The sequence below is a fragment of the Rhinolophus hipposideros genome (genome assembly GCF_964194185.1).
Source record: "Rhinolophus hipposideros genome assembly, chromosome: 16".
In the NCBI taxonomy this organism is placed as follows: domain Eukaryota; kingdom Metazoa; phylum Chordata; class Mammalia; order Chiroptera; family Rhinolophidae; genus Rhinolophus; species Rhinolophus hipposideros.
This window is the reverse complement of record NC_138062.1, coordinates 49,483,781-49,503,551: the sequence shown is the minus strand read 5'-3', so window position 1 is coordinate 49,503,551 and position 19,771 is coordinate 49,483,781. Positions and strand designations below refer to the sequence as shown.

The following is a 19,771-nucleotide window of genomic DNA, read 5'->3' as shown; positions in this document are numbered from 1 at the left end:
GGGGCCTGAGTCAGCGTCTGCCCTGCTGGGTGACACAGTCCTCTCAGCTGCATTTTCTGGCACATCTGCCTCCCAGGCCGCCATCTGAGGAGCCAGGGGCCATGACAAGAACTTACAGCCTGAAAATTGAAAGGCACCTTGCGCCCAAATTGAAAAATTGAGGGGAGATTCCAGGGAATCCCCCGACAGAGGGGGTGGTGTTAGGGAGTGACTAGGATGTCCTACTGTGGGGTGGCTGTCAGACCAGTTACTGGGACTCATCCCTGGGTAACCAGGGATGGAGGCGGCCTCTCTCCGAACCTCAAATGTGTCCACATCCAAAGTCTCAGAGCCTGATGGGGCCCTGCCCCAGGGCCGGAGTAGCAAGTATGAAGAAGGGGCACTGGGGGGAGTAGACTCTGAAAGTCAGGGGTTCACTGAAGACAGGAGAGCAGCCTGTGCAAAGGCACAGAGGTGTGGAAAGGCAGTTAGGTATTTGGGAGAGCAGAGGAGTACGGGGGGGGCCACAAGGGCAGGAGTGGGTGGAGGCTAGTTTCGGGACCTGCACCCAAGTCCACAGGGAGGTGTGGGTTGGACGTGGTTGTAGGAGCCCTGCCCACCCACACCGTGGCTAACATTGGCAGGATGCAATGGGGGGCTGGGAAGACGAGGGTACAGGTACTGCCTGCTCCTGCTCTGCTGTGGCTTTGAAGCTGGTCCCGCCAGTTCTGTTACTAACCATCAGCAATGCCATGTGCCTGCCCAGGGCCAGCCCAGCCCTTGGGACTGGGCATTCTCAGCAAGTCTGAGAGCCGCAGCACAACCACGGTCAAGCCTGCCGTTTCCTGGCACCTGCCTTGTCACCACAGGGTCCCAACACTGCACTCATGGTGGGGATACCACCTAACTGGGAGGTGAAGCCCCTGGCCCCATGACACAGAGGAAGGGCCTAACCTGGAAACTTCTACCAAAGGAGGGGCTGGGCAACCCGAGCCTTGCAGCTGGCTCAGGCAGGGCCCTTCACACGGGACACGTGGAGCAAGAACGTCCTCCAGCTCCACGGTCCAACCCCTCAGCACCCTCAGCTCTGACACAGCAGCCCCTGCTCGGGACTGCTGGGGGAGAAGCAGGATGCCCCCTGGCCCGGGGCCCAGTGCCCGGGGCCTGGAACTTTCTGCCTGGAGCCCGAACACCCCCTATGTTCCACCGCACTCCGTGTGCCTCCTCTTGGAACCAGGGGCCTGAAGCCAGGCCACCTAGGGTCTCCAGTGGCTGCTGGGCGTGCCGCCATGCTTGCGAATGTCCCGGTGTGGCATCCACCTCAGCTGTCATTGGTGGCATGGACTCTCTTGGGGGTGTCATGATCCTCGGGGACACTTGACAGGTGAGGCAAAAGGGTGGGTCCAGGCAGGTCTTAGCTCTGAGCAAGGTGGCTACAGCAGGCTCCCAAGAGAATCCAGCTGCTCCTGGGGCCCCAGCACTTGGGGGGGGCCCTCTTGGCTCCTCTTGGTGATGATGGGACAACTCTCAGTGGCTCCGTCCTCTGGGGCTGAGGCACGTGGAGCAAAGACTCGAAGTCAAATAGGAAAGATCCTTTTATTGGGGTGGACATGGAGCACGAACAAGTCCATGATAAAATGACAAGAGAAAGATCCAGAAGGGCCGACTTCTCCCAGTGGTGCCAGCTCAGAGCAAGGTCTGAGCACAGAATAGGTCTTGGTGGACCTCAAGTCAAGGCCAGGTGTTTAAGGCCAGACCAGTGGAGTGGGAGCGGGGAGAAGGGTCCCACCCCAGCCGCCCAGCCGAGGCCTGGCCTGTCTCTAGACCCTCGCAGACACGCTCTGGTTCTCCGGAGGACTGAGGGGCAGAAGGGGGGGATCTGGAGGGGGGTGATAACAATGTTGTTTTGTAAGAAGCATCTACCAACATCACACTACTGGGTCTGACGTCCCCTTTAACCATCGCTCGGTACATTTTACAGCATAAATAAAGACTCAAGGAAAATAAATACATCGGCTCCTATGAGGATGGAAGTGGTGTGCATGGCGGGGTGGGCGGGCCGGCGGGGTGGGCGGGGCGCTTACACACGGCAGGTGGGTGAGGAGCAGAGTAGACGGGAGGCACCTATGGGGGAGTGTGTTTTAAGTGTCCTCGTGCATGTCTGGGCTGTCGGTCCGTGCGACCTTGCGGGGGGGCGCCGAGCTCTCGCCCTCGAGGTCCACTTGCTCCTGGTCTCTCTTCTTGGCAGCATTCTGGGGGGTAGAGGAAGGAAAGGAGCCATTGAGTCTTCACTTGGGTGAGCTCCCCAAATCCTACTGCAGGGGTGGCTGAGCTGGGCCTGGAGCGGCACAGTGGCCTCAGAGGCCCTGGCTGGACAGCCCTTCGCACCACCCAGACCAGTCCCACTACGTCCGAGGCCTGGGGCTGTGGGCCTGTGACAGACACTGCAAGAAGTCACTGCAGCTCACCATGACCCACACACAGCCCAAAATGCTCAGGCAGTGATGTACCCTGCCCAAGAACAAAGGATCCTCAGGAGCCTCCAGGGAAACCCACACATTGCCACAGAAGAGCAAAGTGGTCTGGGTAAACCTCCTTGCCCCGCTGGTGGGAATCAAGGCCTATGGGCTAAGGAGGGGGCCAGCGGGGGCCTGGGGCTCGGGTTTTCTGAGCAGTCATTTCATTACGGGGTCACCCTCCACCCTTGATCAGAACAGGTTGCTGTCAGATGTTCAATGTGAGGTGAAGAAACAAACTGCCCACGTTGTAACGCACCTTGGAGGTGCTCAGGCCTTGGTACAACTGGACAGTCCCCTGCCTACCCCGGAGCACCAGAGGCCTGTGGCTTCTGCACAGCCATTCCCTCCTCTGCAACACTCTTCCCTCTCCTGGACTGCCTGGTGAACTCCTATTCAGTTTTCAACACCCCACTCAAACCCCTGGTTTCCCAGTCACCCATGTCCTTCTCCCACTCAGAAACCCCGTGCTGGGCACTGTATATCCCAAGTCCCAGCACCCGAACCCCACATGCCTCACCTTTTTGTCCCATTGCTGATGTAGGTAGCGCAAAAGAATGTTTGTTTTTTCTGTCACAATGACTAAGGAGGAAAGAAGAAAGACAAAGTTACAGGAAGACGCTGCAGGGAGCCAGCTGCAATCGGCCCAGACTCCAACCTGGCCAGCACTGCCCTTCCCAGGACAGCGTTCACCCCTCCTGGCCTCCAGGCCATCTCTGCCTTGAGTGGCCTTTCTGGGACTCAAGTCACCACCTCAACCCAGGAGATTTCAGGAAGCCCAGCGTTTTCCCTTCTGAGCCCATGGCCACTGCCGGGGCCTAAGACAGCTATTCCAGGGTCCCTGCTTCTTAGAGAGACTAAATCCACTGCCACATGTGGGTTTCCACTCAGGAGCAGGGGACGAGCCCCAGCACACAGGATCATGAACATGTCTTCCCAAGCCAACCAGGAACAGAGCTACACAGCTGTGCCCGTGATCACAGAAGCCATCCAGCAGGATCCATGTGGATTCTTTGTCGTGGTTAAAATAAAACACCATGGCCACAATAAACAACCTCCCACTCTGCATGCTCCGGGCCTTTCCCTGCACACCTCTCTACCTGGAAAACCCTGCTGCCTGCCCCAGGCTGGGCTAGGTCCCTGCACCGTAGTACTTGTTTCGGGGTCTGTGACATGGAGCTGACAGAGGACACCTAAACTTGATGTAAAGGGACAGGGACAGGGCCAGTGAGCAGCAGACCAGGGTCAACTGGGGCCCCCTGGGGCTGGATATGAACGCCAGCATGTGGAGATGAGAAAGCTCGCGCAGAAAGCCAGGATCTCCACGGCCCCCAAGGTTGGGGAGCTGACCGGTGTCCCATAGGTCATCTCCTGCACCACCCTCTGGCCATCCCCCTTGACAACCAGGATGAGACAGAGTGAGAGTCCACTTACTCTGTTCGGACGGGTACTCCCGCGTGGGCAGGTAGACTGAGGGGCGTCGATTCTGCAGGAGGGTCAGGAAGAGGGGGGTTAAGAGTGCAGGATGACTAAGGTCCCTTCACCATTGGACTCAGTCCCCACCCTCAAACGCCAATTGGAAGATGCTCAAAGATTTTGGGTGGGACTAGGCTTGAAGATGAACCCTTGTTCCCAGCAAGAGGCTGATCAGGGGTGCACATCACCCCCCGTCTCCTTTCCCCAACAGTGCCCCAAACCTGCACTCACCGAGGCTTTACACACAGAGTCGGCATGAAATCGACTAAAATTGCTTTTGTTGTAGACGGGCAGTCCTTTCAAAAAATCTGCCTAAAAGGGAAGATTAGTTGAGTTAGAAACCCAGCAGGGACCAGCCCTGGAGCACCTGCGATGGTGGGCGGGGCTTCAGGCAACTTCCAGTTTCCTTCTCTCATTTCCCAGAACGCAGGCTTGAACAAGCCACCTTATGTGTACATTGTTATGACCAGAAAAAAAAGTAACCAACCCCAAGGGAAGTGCCCGTTCTCCCTTGGGGTCCTCACAACAGTCCTGTAACCTACCGAGAGGTGGGGAAACTGAGGCTGAGGCCACTTGTTTCAAGTCACACCCTGAACAAGCAGCAGGGAGAGGAGTCAGATTGGACCAGGCTGTCCAACTGCAGACCTGCCCTCTGTGCTTGTTGAATATTAAACTCCCAGTTTTGTCTCTGTTCATCCACCTTCAACAGAGACCTGGATAGAGAAAGGCTTGTCCACCCTAAGAAACTCTGAGGGCCAGCATGACAAGAAACATGGGCGGAGAGAAGGAGCCTGGGTGAAGGGGACAGGTGGCTGGGACAGGGGTCTGCCTAGACACAGGACTGGGAGCACAGGGTCTACTGAGCCTCTGAATTCCAAGAAAACTCAGAAATCCAAGTTTAATAGGTCCGTTTTCTAGAGTTGGCTGGGCTTTTCAGAAAGTGCTGTGTGGACCAGGGTCAGCTCAGGGGCTGCTCCTAGGGTCCCCACACCCAGAGGCTGCCCTGTGAGGGGAGAACGGCTCTGGGGGCCAGGGCCAGAGGCCGAGAGGCCCAGAGGGAGCAGGCTGCCCCCCCTTGCCGCCTGCGGCCTGGGGCGGGGGCTCGGGGCCAGAGGTCTCGGCTCCACAGGGTGCCCAGGAGCCAGCAACAGGATTCATTCACAGCCCGACTCTTGGAAAGTCCTTAGTTCCTGACACTCTGCTGTGAGCTCAGCAAGCAAGGGCTGTGGAGCAGGAGAACCCTCATTTGGGGCGGAGGGAGGCGGGGGGGGGCGCTGCGAATCTCAGCCAAAAGATGGGGAAATAAAGGCCAACAGGAGATGTGTCCACCTCAGGAAACTGAGCCCAGGGATGCAAGGGAAGGGATAAAGGCCTAGAGCTGGGGGCAGGGAGTGATCTCCCAGCAGAGCAGGAGTTTGACACTGTGGTCAGGCCAGGAGCGGGAGAGCCAGGGAGAGGTTCCCCACATAGCCTACCCTGGGCTGGAAGCTTCCCAATCTGGAGTCACCCTATCATAAAATGGGGAAACCGAGGCAGAAAGGTCACAGAGCGCTCATCTGAAGTCACCCAGCTCCAACGAGAAAACGAGGAAGCCGAGCTGAACTCAGGTTTGCCCAACCTCAGAGGCTAAGCTCCTACCACGGGACACGCTTAGCATCTGCTTCCCTGTCTGAAATGCAAGGGCTCAGAGCCCCTGCAGGCTACAATGACGCCCCCTCAGAGCAGGGGAAAGGGGGAGTCCATCCCCATGCCTGAGCCTGGGCACTGCACCCGTGGTGAAGCTGCTCTTCAGGTGATCTGACACCACCCTGTGGGGCAGGCGGGAGCAGGCGTCCTCACCTCTGGGGTGGCCCTAGCGAGACCTCGGGGAGATGGGCCAACCAGGGATGTGGGAACATGGACAGGCCTCCTGCTCCTGCCCAGGGTGGCCTCCTGCTTCAAAGCCAGCTCACAGCCCCACAACCCTACCTCCCATCACCAAGGACCCCTGCCCCAGCTCAGCCCCAGACGAGGGGGCCAGCTTCATGTAGCCAGCCAGGCTTTCTCAGGCCTCTACTATGCAGCAGGCCCATGCCAGGCACCAGAGCACGCAGGGGCTGGGGGCGGTGTGGGTGGGGAGGCAGAGGGCACAGCAGACCAGCTCTTGGCCCCAGGAGTACCCAGTACAGAGAACACAGGTATGGATCAAAGAGCTGCACAGTGAATGCAAAGTGGCCCTGAGGACAGGGTGCCCTCAGATACTATGTGAGGCCCAGCACAGTGGGGGAATGTCTGCGGCTCTGGGAGGGTTAGAGAGGCCTGCCCAGAGGCAACGATGAGACCTGAAGCACGAGGAGGGGTCCCTGTGCCGGCTCAAAGTGTGGAGACAGCTCTGGCTGGGCTTGGTCCCCGCTCACCTCCTGGCATACACACCCTCAGCCCATCCTGTGCCACTGTCCAGGAATGCTCTTCCTTTCTCCATGTGGGAAACACCTGCTAACCTCTCCATCCAGTTCAACAAACCCCCACCCCTCCACACACACACCGCTATGTCCCTCTCCACACCGTGGGGGGCTCTACCACCCGGAGGAGGTCATCTGTGGACATATCCACCTCCCTCTCTGGCACATCCCTGAGAGTAAGACAGGGCTACTCCACCCTGGGCTCTGACGCGGCTCACCCAGAGGGAGAGGTTCGAGAGCCTCAGACCTGCATTCAGTCCTGGCTGGGCCCTGCCTGGCTGTGTGACCTCCCAGCCTGGCCGCCTCTGGTGAACCAGGGGTCCCAACAGGGTCCCCTCCCAGGATTGCTCTGAGTCTCAATAAGGCAACCCAGGGAAAGAGTCTTGCAGAGCATCCTGGAAGGTAGCTGTTAGCAGCAACCTGTTTGTGCTGAATAAATGAAGACGGTTCAGCCTGTACTTCCGGTCAGCTAGGCAGAAAAACAAGGCCTCAAACACGGAGGAATCCGCCCCTCGGCCAGACACATCCCAGCCACAGCTGGGCCCAGAAGTCATCCACAGCCTCGGCAAACACTCACTGGACATGTGTGTGCCAGTCCCCTTTCAGTCCGACCACCAGTGAACCCACCAAAGCAGGATGGAGAAAAGGGGTGTGCCAAGGGAGGAGAGACATCTGGGCCTCCTACAGTCACAAAGGGGCCCTCTGAGGTGACGCTCCCAGGAGGAAGAGCATTCCGAGCAGGAGCAGCAGGTGCAAAAAAGGTCAGTGTGGCTGGAGTTCAGGATGAGGTCACAGAGGTGGGCGGGGTCCTTGGGGGGGCTGGGGGGGAAGCTGGGGCTTCATCTGGGTTACATCACCAAGCTCTGGGAGTGTTTTATAAATTAGAAAGTATTATCATCTGATTCACGTCTTTAAAAGCTCCCTCTGGTTCCAGGTGAATTGCGAACCGCCAGGGGGACAGGATGGAGGTAAGGAGACCAGGGAGGCTGGGGCGGGAGTGTAGGCAGGAGGCGGCAGCGCCGAGACCAGGGTGGGGACCTAGGGACGGATTCAGGATGTGCTCTGGAGGCAGACCCAACAGAGCCTTCCGTGGACTGGGCGTGGGCGATGAGGCTGCAGTGACGAATCAAACACAACACCCAGGCTGGGGACCCACACTCTCAGAACCCACTGTCCCCTCTTCTCCCCGACCAGAAACCTTCTCTTGCCCATCTCACACCACATGCCGTGATTTGTGGGCTGGGACCAGGGACAATGCGGTTTTGACTTGTCCGGACAAAAGCTTCCATTACCCTTCAGCCGTGGGGAGGCCAAATAACGGGACGCAGCGGGGGCTTCAGCCCAACTGGGCTGGGTCACCGACCCACTTCACAGGTCGGGGGACCAAAGCACACTCACTGTACCCAAGCTGGAAGTGAGGGAGCGGCCCAAAGGGGATTTTAACCTCCCAAGGTGGCATTACGTCCTCTTCAAGATGGGACAGGTGGGCGAGGATGTCACCGATCCAGTCACCCAGCTCATCTGTCAAGTGTTCACTGTCCTAAACGCTTTAGCACGTCAGTTCCCTAAATTGTCACAACCCTGTGAGGTCCGGACGATGACCACGCCTGGGGCTCGGAAAGATGAAGTTGCTCTCTCTTGGGGACTGGGTGGAGCCTGGAATGGAGGGCATGGGGTCGGGGCTCTCGGGGACCAGACAGTCCGCGATGTCGCATTTCCTTTGGCGGCGACAAAGCCCCGCATGTCACGATGTCAAGCCCCCTCCCCCGCCCTGCCGCCTAGGCCGGCCTCCCAAACCCGCCTGAACTGGAGAGGCCCAGGTGCGGCGCGCCCACGACGGGGCCCGAGCTGGGGGTCTTGGGGGACCCCATCCCCACCCCAGGCGATTTCCGGGGGAGTCGAGACCCGGAAATGAATGAGTTGTCAGAGACTGTAATCCTAGATGGGGTTAGGGGTCGAAGCCGGGGCGGGGTCAGCAGGAACCTTACAGCAGGGCTCGGGGGTCGAAGGTCATAGGTCAGAGAGAGGGGCGGGGTCGGGCCTCTGGGTGCCGGGCAGGGAGGTGGGGGTCTCGGGGATTACTGGAGGTGGGTGGGCCCGCGGCGCCATTTTGTCGAGCAGAGGAGGATTACGGGCAGGGTGACCGCACTTACCATCTTCTGTTCCCTCCGTCGCCGCCTCAGCTACGGCCTCAGCCACCGCCGCCGCCACCACCGCCGCCTTCTTAGCCGCCGCCGCACAGTAACTTCCAGCCACGGTACAGCCCACCTTGATGGCGCCGCCGCCCTCCCGTCATTGGTCCGCGCTCTAGCCCCGCCCCAGGATATGCGGCTTCTGTGAACTCCCAGTGGCCAGATCCGGACAAGTCAGGTGCCTATTGGCCGCCACGCCTCCTCCTCCGTGGTCAAGTTTGGTTGAAAGAGCAAAACTCCGCCCTGGACTTGGATGGGGAGGCGAAACCCGGAAGTGGGCGGAGGCCGCGCCCCGGAAGCCTCTTGGAATTTGTAGTCCCCAACTCCCAGAGGCTCTGCAGATACTTCTAGTTTGCTACCGCTTTTTAATACGGTGTTTCATCAGGTTACCACAACATCCCTGGAAGAGGGGGACCCACCGTAACACTCCCCTCCTCCTCCTCGGGGTCTCAACCCTAGGTTTCGGCATATCTAAACTGCTCCTACATTAACTCTTTCAACATCACACTCTTGTTCATACACCTCCCGTGGGTCCCTAATGCCCCAAGGATCCAACCCACCTCCTCGGCCCCAAATTTTGGGCCCCTCTAGCCTCCCTCGTCTACCTTTTATCCTGACCTCTGTCCAATCCCTTCCCCCTTTGGGCCCTCCCAGACCCTACTACCTCCTCCAGAAATCCTTCTCTGATTGCATTCTTCCTAAGGCCAAGTCAGGCGCCTCCTCTGGGCTTCCATAGCCCTCACAATCCTCCTCCCAGCCCCGACTCAGCTGTGTCCAAAAAGCCTGTCCCATAGCCCTCACAGCCACCCCCCACACACACACCCTGCCCTCGAGTGACAGCATGGTGAGGACAAGGACGCAGTACATAGGAAGTACGGAATAAATTAAGTGGAAGCTACCAAGTATTAGTACTCCAACGACACAGCAAAGGAGAAACAGCACCTCAACTTATTGGAGCCAAATGAGCCTCAGGAGGCTGAGGTCTTGCTCCAGGTCACACAGCTCATCCTCAAGGGGCAGGTGGAGGATTGAAAACCCTCCCACTTCCTCACAAGCCTTCGCAGACCTGTGAAGATTAAGATATATATATAAGACAAGTGGAAATTAAAACATTCAGTAGATATTTAATGATATTAAGGAACTGTGGACTTTTTTTAGGCGTGAAAGTTTTATGGTTATGTTTTAAAGGGCTCTTATCTTGCAGAGATGCATTCTGAAATATTTACAGATTAACTGGATGCCTGAGATTTGCTTGAAAATAACACAGGAGGGGGCAGGACAGTTTGTGGGTAATTGGTAGTCAGAGCTAGGTGGGTGCAAGGGGGTTCACTGTACTATTCCATGAACTGTAGTCGTTAAGTTCGAAATTCTTCCTGATTCAAAAGTGTGAAAATGGGACTTCGCAAAGGTCTGACTTCCCACACCCCTTTCCAGTCCGACCACAGACTTCTGCCCCTGGGCCAACCCCACAACTGGAGGAACACTCAGTCGTCCAAACTCCCTACAAAAGGCAGCAGGAGAGGTCTGAAGCGAGAAAAATGCTTTAATGTGGGTCGCACCGGCAGCGTTGCGCTCAATGGCTCAGCGATTTGCGGCCCTTGAGCATGCGGCGAAGGATGACCTGGACGCCCGGCGGCGTGCTCAAGCGCTTGACCCAGCCGTGCTTGTGCTTGCGCTTGATGTTACTCGGCTGGTACTCGTTCCCGCGCGCCTTGCCCCGGCTTGGCTGCGTGGCGGGGAGTCCCCAGGCGTCGGGGAGCCTCAGCCAGACCTGGGGCTGGAGCCACCTGCGGGGGCAGAGAGACCGCGAGAAAGGTCAAAGGGGCCCTGTGTGACTTTGGCTTGGCGCTCAACCTCTCTGAGCATCGGCTTCCCGATCCGTGCAGAGACTAAGTCTGGCTGCAAAAGGCGCTCCGTAAGTGCCCAAGGCACTGGCAAGTCATATGGTTGGTAAAGAGCTGGCGCCAGCCCCCGATACCGCCCTAATTCCAAAATTTGGGGGAGGGCCCCCCGAGGACTCACCTGATACCCAGTGGCGCCGTCGACCTACAGACGGGACCCAACAGGCAACTTGGGGATCTGGCCCAGACAGCCATGTCTAGTCGCGGATCACGCCGTCCCCCACGCCAACCACGCCGAAGCCCATAGGCTCCGCAGCTGTAGAACGGAGACGTCTGGGAAATGTAGTTTCTTTTACAGTGGAGGCCGCATTGCTGCAAGGGCCTCCCGGACTTGTAGTTCTACGCCTGCGCACCGAAGGCGAGAGCGCGGTACCCGCAGGGGAGTGTAAATCCTCCCTTGGACCAGCAGGAGCAGGCAAACGGCACTTCCTGCGCGTGTGTACAAGCATTATGTCCCGAGGTCTGCTGGGAGTTGTAGTTCCTTCTCCTGTCGGCCGGCAGAGGGTGCTCTGGGGTGGCCTTGGCGCAGCTGGTGGCAGCTGCCGGAAACGGCTGGTTGATCCTCCCACCTCCAGCGGGAGCCCAGCAGATGGCACACAGCTGGCTGGCAGCTTTCCTCTGGCCCCAGCCAAGTCTCCGTTCCTTGGCGGAGAGCCCAGGAGGCCCGAGTTCGAGTTGGCTGGATGTCCTTGGGGTGATCCCTGCTCCTCTCCAGGATCCAGTTTCTCAGTCTGTAAAACCAATAGGTTGAAAGCTTGCCCGTGGCCGTGCTCCATTCAGGCTCTAGAAGAAGTCCCTTTCCTTCTCACACACACTCTATGGCTCCCTATTGTCCCAAGTGAAATATCCAGCTCCTCCTGCAGGCATGTGAAGACACACACACACACATACACACCCCTAAATTTCAGCCACACCCTCTCCTGCCTGGTACTACCCTAGTCCTCTTTTTAAAACCCTTCTCAGGTAGTCTCTGCTACAGCTTTGTCCTCTCTGGCCCTACCCTGACCCCACATGACTTTCCCCAGACTCTCCTTGAAGCCCAGGGGACCTTCAAGGGCCAGGCTTGGGGCTCAGTTCCTGCAGGCACCCCAGCATCTCACAGCTTGAGGAGTGGAGGAGTGTTTGCTGCAAGAATAAACTAATCTCCCAATAGTACCCCAAGTGGGCAGGAGTGGGTGGCTGGACCTAATCTAGCCCTGGCAGCAAATTCCAGGAGATGGGAGTGGGTAAAGAATGGTTAACCCCTTGTTCTCCGATGTCCATCCTACTTGCACCGACATTTAGCAAACCACTGCAACGCTACACCAGTACAATAATGCCAATAAAGTATTGAGCGTTTACCATGCTGTTTTACCTGCGTAGGATCTCATGAGGGGATTAATTTCATAGAGAAATAAATGGAGTCTCAGGAAAGTGACTTGTCCAAAGTCACATATCTGCAAAGGGCAGAGGCTAGATTTAAACCGTGGGTTCTCTGACTCCAACTGGGACCATAGAGTCATCGATTAAATTTGCAGATCTGGGAAACACCAATTCCATACTTTCCCATAGCGGCAAGATTTCTGTTTAAAGTTTTGACGAATACATTTCCAGGACTGTGAATCATACAGCCCTGATTCCAAATCCCATCTCTGACTCCCCCTCCACTTGCTTTGTGACCTTGTGCCCTTTATGAACCTCAGTTTCCCCACCTCAAATTGGAAAGATCTAGGAGTCTCCAATCAGAAAGGTCAGCACAGAGGGGCATGGGGGCTTCATTTGTAGGGGACACGGCAGTTCAGAGGCAGGGGCTGGCCGAGGGGGTCCTATTCGCAGCGAGGGGGCTCCAGGTGCAGCCTCCTAGAAGCTCCGCAAATCCCAGGCTGAGACCCCTTCTCGGCCCTGGGCCAGGCCCAATCCCTCCCTCCACCTCTGTAAACCCCTGAAAGGGGTTAGGCCGTTGCATCCAGAGCCCGCCCCTATCCAGGAGATGCCGCTTCTGATTGATAGTCGAACGAGGCCAGGCCAGTCCACAGCTGCGATTGGTCGAGGTGCCCGTCCGTTAGGACGCGGCTCCGCCCCCTCCTGGGAGCGACTTAAAGGGACGGTTTGCTCAGCAGCGGTGCGATGCCCCCTCGCTGAGTGACCCAGGCCCTCGCCGGCCCTCGTAGACGCGCCCGGTCCAATCCCGCGCCACCATGTAAACGGACCCCGCAGGAGGACGCTGGCTTCTCCGCCCGGTATCCCTCCGCCCTGCCCCGGGCCTCGGGGCCCTCGATGAGGTGAGCGGGCAGTTGTCCCTGGGAGGGGGACATCGAGGCCCCCGGGACTTCTACTGCGAAGCGGGTGTCCACAAAGCCCGCGCTGGGGCTCTTAGGAAGCCGCGGAGCCCCAGTGGCCTTGACCCCGCCACAGCACTGACAGACACCCTGGAGACAGGGGTCTGGCTCTGGGGAGGGGGCTGGCGGCATATCTGTGCCCTCCTCCGCAATCCCGGGTTGGGACCCCGCCGGAGGTGGGGGATGCGGCCTGCTCCCCCTCCATCAGCAAGTACCGGCTACCAAAAGCCGTCAGTGTGCGTTATCCCCGCGGCGCCAAGGATGGAGACAGGGGAGGGGTTGGTCCCATCTCCAGGCCCTAGACAATGGGGGTGTGCTGCGCGGGTATCCCCCTCGAATTATGTAACTGCCTGTGGTTGCCATGGGGGGGGGGCGATGGCCCAGGAAGCAGGATGGAGGCCTGGAGGCCCCCAGCCAGAGCACTGCCTTCCCTGTCCTCATCTCCACCATTTGGGGTTGTGTCAGACCCCCCAGAATCCAGTGTCCAGGCCACAGCTTGTCTGTCTGTGAAACAGAGCCAGCAGCCCATGGTCTTGGAGAGATGGACAGGGCCTCTGGATCTCAGTCCCAAACCCCATTCCCTAGGGCCTCACTTTTCAAGAGCCAGGTTCAGAGACCTGGGATTGGGGCTCACTTAGATCTGCACATTTTTAGATGCCTTCAGAGGCCCTCAGGACATGCTAGTTTAGTGACAGTGAGTTAATGAAAGAGTGTATGCATGAATGAATAGATGGATGGACGGATGAATGGACTTAGGAAACCATAGCTACTATAAATCTGAACTGGGGGAGGTCCTCTGTATTAGGCCACATTTGCCACAGTGTCCCCCGCTTTAGGAAGCCCTCCCTGACTACACCAGCTTTCCTATGGATGCCTCTTGGGGTCAGCTATAGCCAGGTCCTCTCCAGGATAGACTAGGCTGGCCCAGGAGGGTGGTTGACCACCACGTGGACACTGACCAGACAGAACATCTAGGTGCTTGGCTGGCTGTGGTCCTGTGAAAACTGGAGCCTTAGAAGTGGTCTCACAAGGTGGCTCATCTGATCCAGGTGTGGGATGTGGGTGCTGTGAGGGTGGAGGACCCCAGTTTCCACGGCTGCTGAGCTGGCTCTCGTCCCGACTCACAGGACACACCATGCTGACCGGGATGACCGATGGCTTCTTCTGCTGCCTGCTGGGTGCGCCACCCAATGCAGTAGGGCCTCTGGAGAGCGTCGAGTCCAGCGATGGCTACACCTTCGTGGAGGTCAAGCCTGGGCGCGTGCTGCGGGTGAAGCATGCTGGACCCGCTCCGGCCCCCACCCCACCTCCACCGCTGCCTGACGTCGCTCAGGGGGACCTATCTGGCTTGGTCCACTGCCAGCGCCGAATCACCGTGTACCGCAACGGGCGGTTACTGGTGGAAAATCTGGGCCAGGCACCGCGAGCTGACCTCCTACACGGGCAGAATGGCTCCGGGGAGCCGCCGGCCTCTCTAGAGGTAGAGCTGGCGGATCCAGCGGGCAGCGATGGTCGCTCGGGCCCAGGCAGCACTGGGAGTGGCAGTGGTGGGCGACGGCGGCGAGCCCGGCGCCCCAAGCGGACCATCCACATTGACTGTGAGAAGCGCATCACCAGCTGCAAGGGCGCCCAGGCGGACGTGGTGCTCTTTTTCATCCATGGTGTGGGAGGCTCCCTGGCTATCTGGAAGGAGCAGCTGGACTTTTTTGTGCGCCTGGGCTACGAGGTGGTGGCACCTGATCTGGCTGGCCATGGGGCCAGCTCAGCGCCCCAGGTGGCCGCAGCCTACACCTTCTATGCGCTGGCAGAGGACATGCGCGCCATCTTCAAGCGCTATGCCAAGAAGCGAAATGTGCTCATTGGGCATTCCTACGGGTGAGCCAATGCTGGGATGGGGGTAAAGGGTGGGGGCTGGCAGGGACTGGATAACCTGAAAAGGCTAATTTCCCTCCCTGAAAAATACCATTAACATCTGCAACAAGATAGGGATTCCTACCACCAGTGCTATTGTTTCACATTGTTTGAAAGCAATGTTTCTCACTATTGACATTTGGATCAGGTAATTCTTTTCTGTGAGGGGCTTTCATGTGCCCTATAGGATCTTTAGGAGCCTCACCGGACCTCTACTCACTAGATGCCACTAGCACAATGGTCTAGTGATGATTGTGACAATAAAAAAAATGTTTTCAGATGCTACCAGAGGTCCCTGATGGGCAGAATCACCCCTGGCTGAGAACCACTGTCTTCAACTAAGTTAAAAAATCCCAAGGGCTCTAAGGCAGGGCTAATTGGAGTCCCATAAATTCTGTTTACAAGGTACAGTTTGCTGTAATTCATTCTCCCTTAAAGTGGTGACAGCTAATACCATCTAGCATTTAGATGAGAGTCCATTCCATGGAAGGTTCTGGGCCTGGGCACCTGATCACCATCAAATGGTATCACTCCCGCCTTTATCCAGGAGGAAAGATAAGATCCAATCAGCTAGCCAGGTTGAGAAACACTGTTTTAGCAGTTGTAGCCAATGCAATTAGACGAGAAAAAGAAGTGTTACATAAACTTCTGAGGGAAAAAAGGAAACCAGATTGGGAGGTAATATAGCTCTTATTTGTTTATATGACAACACCCAAACTAGCTGCTTATGTTCAGTGATTTCCTCCAATTAAATGAGCACCCATCTGAGGTAGTTCCTATCACCCATAACAATGCTATGAGGTCAGCACAGTTACTCTTTCACTGGTGTGGAGACGGAGGCTCAGAGAGGTTAAGCAATCTGCCCAAGGGCACACAAAGAGTGACTGGCACAGTCAGGTCCACCTGACTCCTGCCTGTCCGATTGTCCCTCTTTACAGCAGAAATTGGCAAACTTTCTTAAAGAGCCAGATAGTAAATATTTTATGTTTGTGGGTCATATATTAGTCTCTTTTGGAACTTCATAACTAATGTTATAGCAGGAAAGCAGCCATAATTGTAAACAAGTGGATATGGCTGTGCTCCAATAAAACTTTATTTACAAAATATTTTACAAATTTACAAAATCGTAACATTAGTTTACAAAAACAAGTGCCCAGCTTTAGAGAGAATGAGGAGCTGGACTGGGGGGGGCTCCTTGGGCTGTGCCCTTCCACCTTGTATAAGGCAGGCAGATGTGCCACACTAGAGCCTGGTGAGAGAAGATCCTTAAAGGAAACAGTGAGTGTCTCTGGGCAGACAAAAGGTTTGTTTGATTAGATTGCTTTCCTAACACTTGGCAATAAGTAATTCTTACCCCTTTGGAGGTCATGGTGACTTTGAGGATCTGATGAAAGTTCTAGATTTGGATCCTCTCTCAAAAAAAAAAAAAAAAAAATTCCACCCTCAACACACAATTTTGGGGTATCAAAGATGCCCCACCCATCCCTTACCCCCATCTGCTGCCCATGGACCTCAGGGGAAGAAACTTGGCCTTCAAGGACCTGGCTCTGGGGTGAAGGGAGTGTATTGACCCCCTCACTGCCTGTACCCCGCTGATTACCACCCTTCAACCCCACCCACCACCCACCCACCGGGCAGTGTCTCCTTCTGCACGTTCCTGGCGCACGAGTACCCAGACCTGGTACACAAGGTGATCATGATCAATGGCGGGGGCCCCACGGCGCTGGAGCCCAGCTTCTGCTCCATCTTCAACATGCCTACGTGTGTCCTGCACTGCCTGTCACCCTGCCTGGCTTGGAGCTTCCTGAAGTGAGTGACCTCAGCCCTAGCAGACCCCGGCACCTCCCCTAGTTTGGTGGGATAGGAGGCTGTACCGCTGGGGATGGCATGGGGGGGGTACCCCTGGTGGCCTGAATGGCATAAGGGCTCCAGTGGTGCTTCCCCACCACTAGGGCTGGCTTTGCCCGCCAAGGGGCCAAAGAGAAGCAGCTACTGAAGGAGGGCAATGCTTTCAACGTGTCATCCTTTGTGCTGCGGGCCATGATGAGCGGCCAGTACTGGCCCGAGGGTGATGAGGTCTACCACGCCGAGCTCACTGTGCCTGTCCTGCTCGTCCATGGCATGCATGACAAGTTTGTGCCAGTGGAGGAAGACCAGCGCATGGCTGAGGTAGGGGCGTGGCTCCCAGCCACCATACCCCCAAATCTCTGGCCTGCAGCCCAAGGGTACTCGGCTGGATTCTCCAGCCCCAAGGATGTGGGAGTTTAGATCAAGGGTCAAAGTTGAAATCCAGAAAGTGGGACTGCCCTGGCCAGCTGTTAGAATTATGCACTGTCCCCCTGCACCTAAAAAGGCACTCTTTGCAGCTGAGATTTGTGTAAGGGACCAGTGATAGGCTACAGAATTCTTGGATGAGGGAGGGCCAGATGGTCTTCAGATCAGATCGCCAGAAAAGGGTCTTGGGATCCTTAGCACTTGGATGAGCAGTTCTTAATCACCCACAATTCTGCCGCCACCACCATCTCCCCGGGGACACTTTGAAATGTCTACAGACAGTTTTTGTTGTCGTGACTCTGGGGAGAGGGGAAGGTGCTACTGGCATCTGGTACGTGAAGGCCAGGGATGGTGCCCAACACCCTGCAATGAACTGGATGGCCCCACAGCAGAGGATCCAGCCCCACAGCAGAGGATTTCTTAGTCATGCTGGGACTGAGAAATCCTGTTCTGGACATGTTGTAGGAACTTAGTAAATGTGGAATGAATGAACACCAGGTTGGGATGCCTCAGGGCGACACGCCATCCTCCAGCTCCCTCTTGGGTGGAAGTGGAGGGATGAAGGGTAGACTGCAGGAGGGACTTCCCAATGCTGCAGGTCATGCGTGGCTGGTGGGAAGTCGCAGGGCAGCCTGTCCCCGCCTCTCTGAGCCTGTTTTCCCCACAGATCTTGCTCCTGGCTTTTCTGAAGCTCATAGACGAAGGCAGCCACATGGTGATGCTGGAGTGTCCAGAGACAGTCAACACGTTGCTCCATGAATTCCTGCTCTGGGAACCTGAACCCTCGTCCAAGGCCCTGCCCGAACCCCTGCCCATGTCTTCGGAGGAGAAGTAGCTGCTGGGGCAGCTGGGCATCGCCGAAGAGCAGGAGGTGGAGGAGGCCGGCAGCCAGGAGAGTCAGGGCACGGTCTGCAGCCTCCACACTCCCAGGCCCAGTGGGCCAGGCGTGGTTTTTGAGGGAGCCAAGTAGGCACAACGCTCTCAGCTTGTGTCTTGTGAGGCCCATTGGCTTCAGCCAGGACTCCCGCGGAGGATGACCTTGTACACAAGCCCCCTTCCCCCAAGGCCACTGCCAAGACTGGCCGCTCACCCAGCTCTCTGTCTTCCGTGTGTCTGCCATGCTTGATCCAGGGACCCGTGGGGCCCCGCCCCATTGCCCAAGACCCCTTCTCATCCCCTATTCCTGGGCGTTGGAGTTATTGTTGCCCAAGAGGGGGAGGGATTGGGGGGGTTGGCGCCATCGAACCTGCACATCTCAACTTGTAAGTCAATAAAAAGAAGTGACAATCCTAGCCTCTGGACCTGTGCTGCGTGACGGCAGGGCGGGGGTGTCACCCGGAACCTTCCCCATCTGAAGATGGCTGATGCAGGTGCCAACCCCCTCAGGACCTTCCAGACTTATTTCCCGAGTTTCCTCCTCCCCCTCAGAAAGCAGAGGTACTTTGGCAGTATTCCCAGAGCAGAAGACAGAGGATCTGGAAGTGAGCTCCCAGTCCCTGGAGGGGAGAAGGTGGTCCGACTGGGGTCCATGTGGAGGCTGAGGTGAGGGTCACTGGATGTTGCATGGGATTAGAACAGCCACAACTGAGTACTGTATAAAAGGCCCCACGAGTCACTGAATCCTCTTCACCCCATGTCACACAGCAAGTCAGTGCTTCTTACCATACCATTTTATCTTTCAACTTGATTTAGGGTGGCTTTTGTCACAAAGATGATTTTCATTTTGAAGGCACCCAATCTTTTTGTCTGGTGGATTTCCCTTCCCCACAGCCATGCTCCTAGTCCTTTATATTTTATCCTAATGTATGTATATCTAGGTATATCTGTGGTTTGTGTGGACGATATGAGGAGACCATTGTTCCCCGGATTGCTGCCTCTTGGGTTCTTTCCCCACTGGTGTGTGGACCCACCTTTCGTTTAGTCCAGGGGTTCTCACAAGACACAGCAGTCCCTTGGGAAATTCTGGAGACAGTTTTGTCACACCTGGGAGGGGCAGTGCGACACCAGCATCTAGTGGGTGGAGACCAGGGGTGCAGCCCAACACCCTACAATGCAAAGGACAGTCCCCATTCGAAAAATAATTTGGCCTCAAGTATTAGTAGAGCTAAGGTTGGGAAACTGTTAGACAAATCTCATCTCTTTTGGGACTTCTGGGGGTCTCTGGGGTTACTTCCCAGCAACCTGTTTATGAATTCCTGGGCAGATGGCACACTGTGTTAATTGTTGTCCCTTTGTCACGAGACTTGGTGTCTGTGAAGCTGCCAAGCTCAGAGAGAGAGGTTTCTTCAGTTCAATTAAAGTGGGAGAGACCAGGCCCCCTCCAGAGGCCGGGTACTAATTACAAAACAAGCCATTTCTCCCCAGGGAGAGCCACGGGTACCGCAGTAGAGGAACCGAGGCAGGGGTACCTCCGCCTATGTTACAGCTCGCCCCCTGCAGGATCTGGTTGGCTGAGTCGCAAAGACCGGCAGGTGGTGAACCCAATGAGTCAGCGGAACTCCCGCAGTGCCTAAACCCACTGATAACTTTGAAGAAGCAACATCTGGAAAATTTAAATGATCCCGCCAACACCTCACCAACACCGCAGCCTGGCATTTTACTGAAGCTCTCTGCATATGAATAGTCTGAAATCACAGGTCATCATCAGAAATTGGGGTTATGGAACTCATTTTATGGCAGAAGAAACAGGTTCAACCCCAGAAAGCTTGCGTTGCACGGTAATCCGGTGGCTGGCGTCTCACACCCAACTCCACCCCGACTCTC

The 19,771-nt window shown here is 56.6% G+C and overlaps 3 protein-coding genes across 4 annotated transcripts; 1 reads left to right on the top strand and 2 right to left on the bottom strand.

The window, feature by feature from the left end:
- Positions 1 to 1,556: 1,556 nt before the first annotated feature.
- Positions 1,557 to 9,416, bottom strand: DDA1 (DET1 and DDB1 associated 1). The gene is made up of 5 exons (XM_081076783.1): positions 8,566 to 9,416; positions 4,203 to 4,283; positions 3,930 to 3,981; positions 3,016 to 3,077; positions 1,557 to 2,231 (listed from the first exon to the last, which is right to left on the bottom strand). Exons 1-5 carry the CDS (start codon positions 8,566 to 8,568, stop codon positions 2,121 to 2,123), a joined length of 309 nt encoding a protein of 102 aa, XP_080932909.1. The 5' UTR covers positions 8,569 to 9,416; the 3' UTR covers positions 1,557 to 2,120.
- Positions 9,417 to 9,546: 130 nt separating this feature from the next.
- On the bottom strand, positions 9,547 to 10,784 carry MRPL34 (mitochondrial ribosomal protein L34). 2 transcript variants are annotated; one of them, XM_081076785.1, is made up of 3 exons: positions 10,627 to 10,784; positions 10,164 to 10,391; positions 9,547 to 9,670 (listed from the first exon to the last, which is right to left on the bottom strand). In XM_081076785.1, exons 1-2 carry the CDS (start codon positions 10,698 to 10,700, stop codon positions 10,178 to 10,180), a joined length of 288 nt encoding a protein of 95 aa, XP_080932911.1. In that variant the 5' UTR covers positions 10,701 to 10,784; the 3' UTR covers positions 9,547 to 9,670; positions 10,164 to 10,177. The 2 variants fall into 2 exon arrangements, with proteins under 2 accessions (XP_080932911.1, XP_080932910.1); XM_081076784.1 differs by lacking the exon at positions 9,547 to 9,670 and having other exon boundaries at positions 10,130 to 10,391; positions 10,627 to 10,778.
- A 1,788-nt stretch (positions 10,785 to 12,572) lies between these two features.
- ABHD8 (abhydrolase domain containing 8) lies at positions 12,573 to 18,302 on the top strand. Its single transcript, XM_081076737.1, has 5 exons — positions 12,573 to 12,766; positions 13,951 to 14,698; positions 16,373 to 16,543; positions 16,687 to 16,903; positions 17,676 to 18,302. The coding sequence occupies exons 2-5, from the start codon at positions 13,959 to 13,961 to the stop codon at positions 17,841 to 17,843; spliced, it is 1,296 nt and encodes a 431-aa protein (XP_080932863.1). The 5' UTR covers positions 12,573 to 12,766; positions 13,951 to 13,958; the 3' UTR covers positions 17,844 to 18,302.
- The last annotated feature ends 1,469 nt before the right edge of the window (positions 18,303 to 19,771 follow it).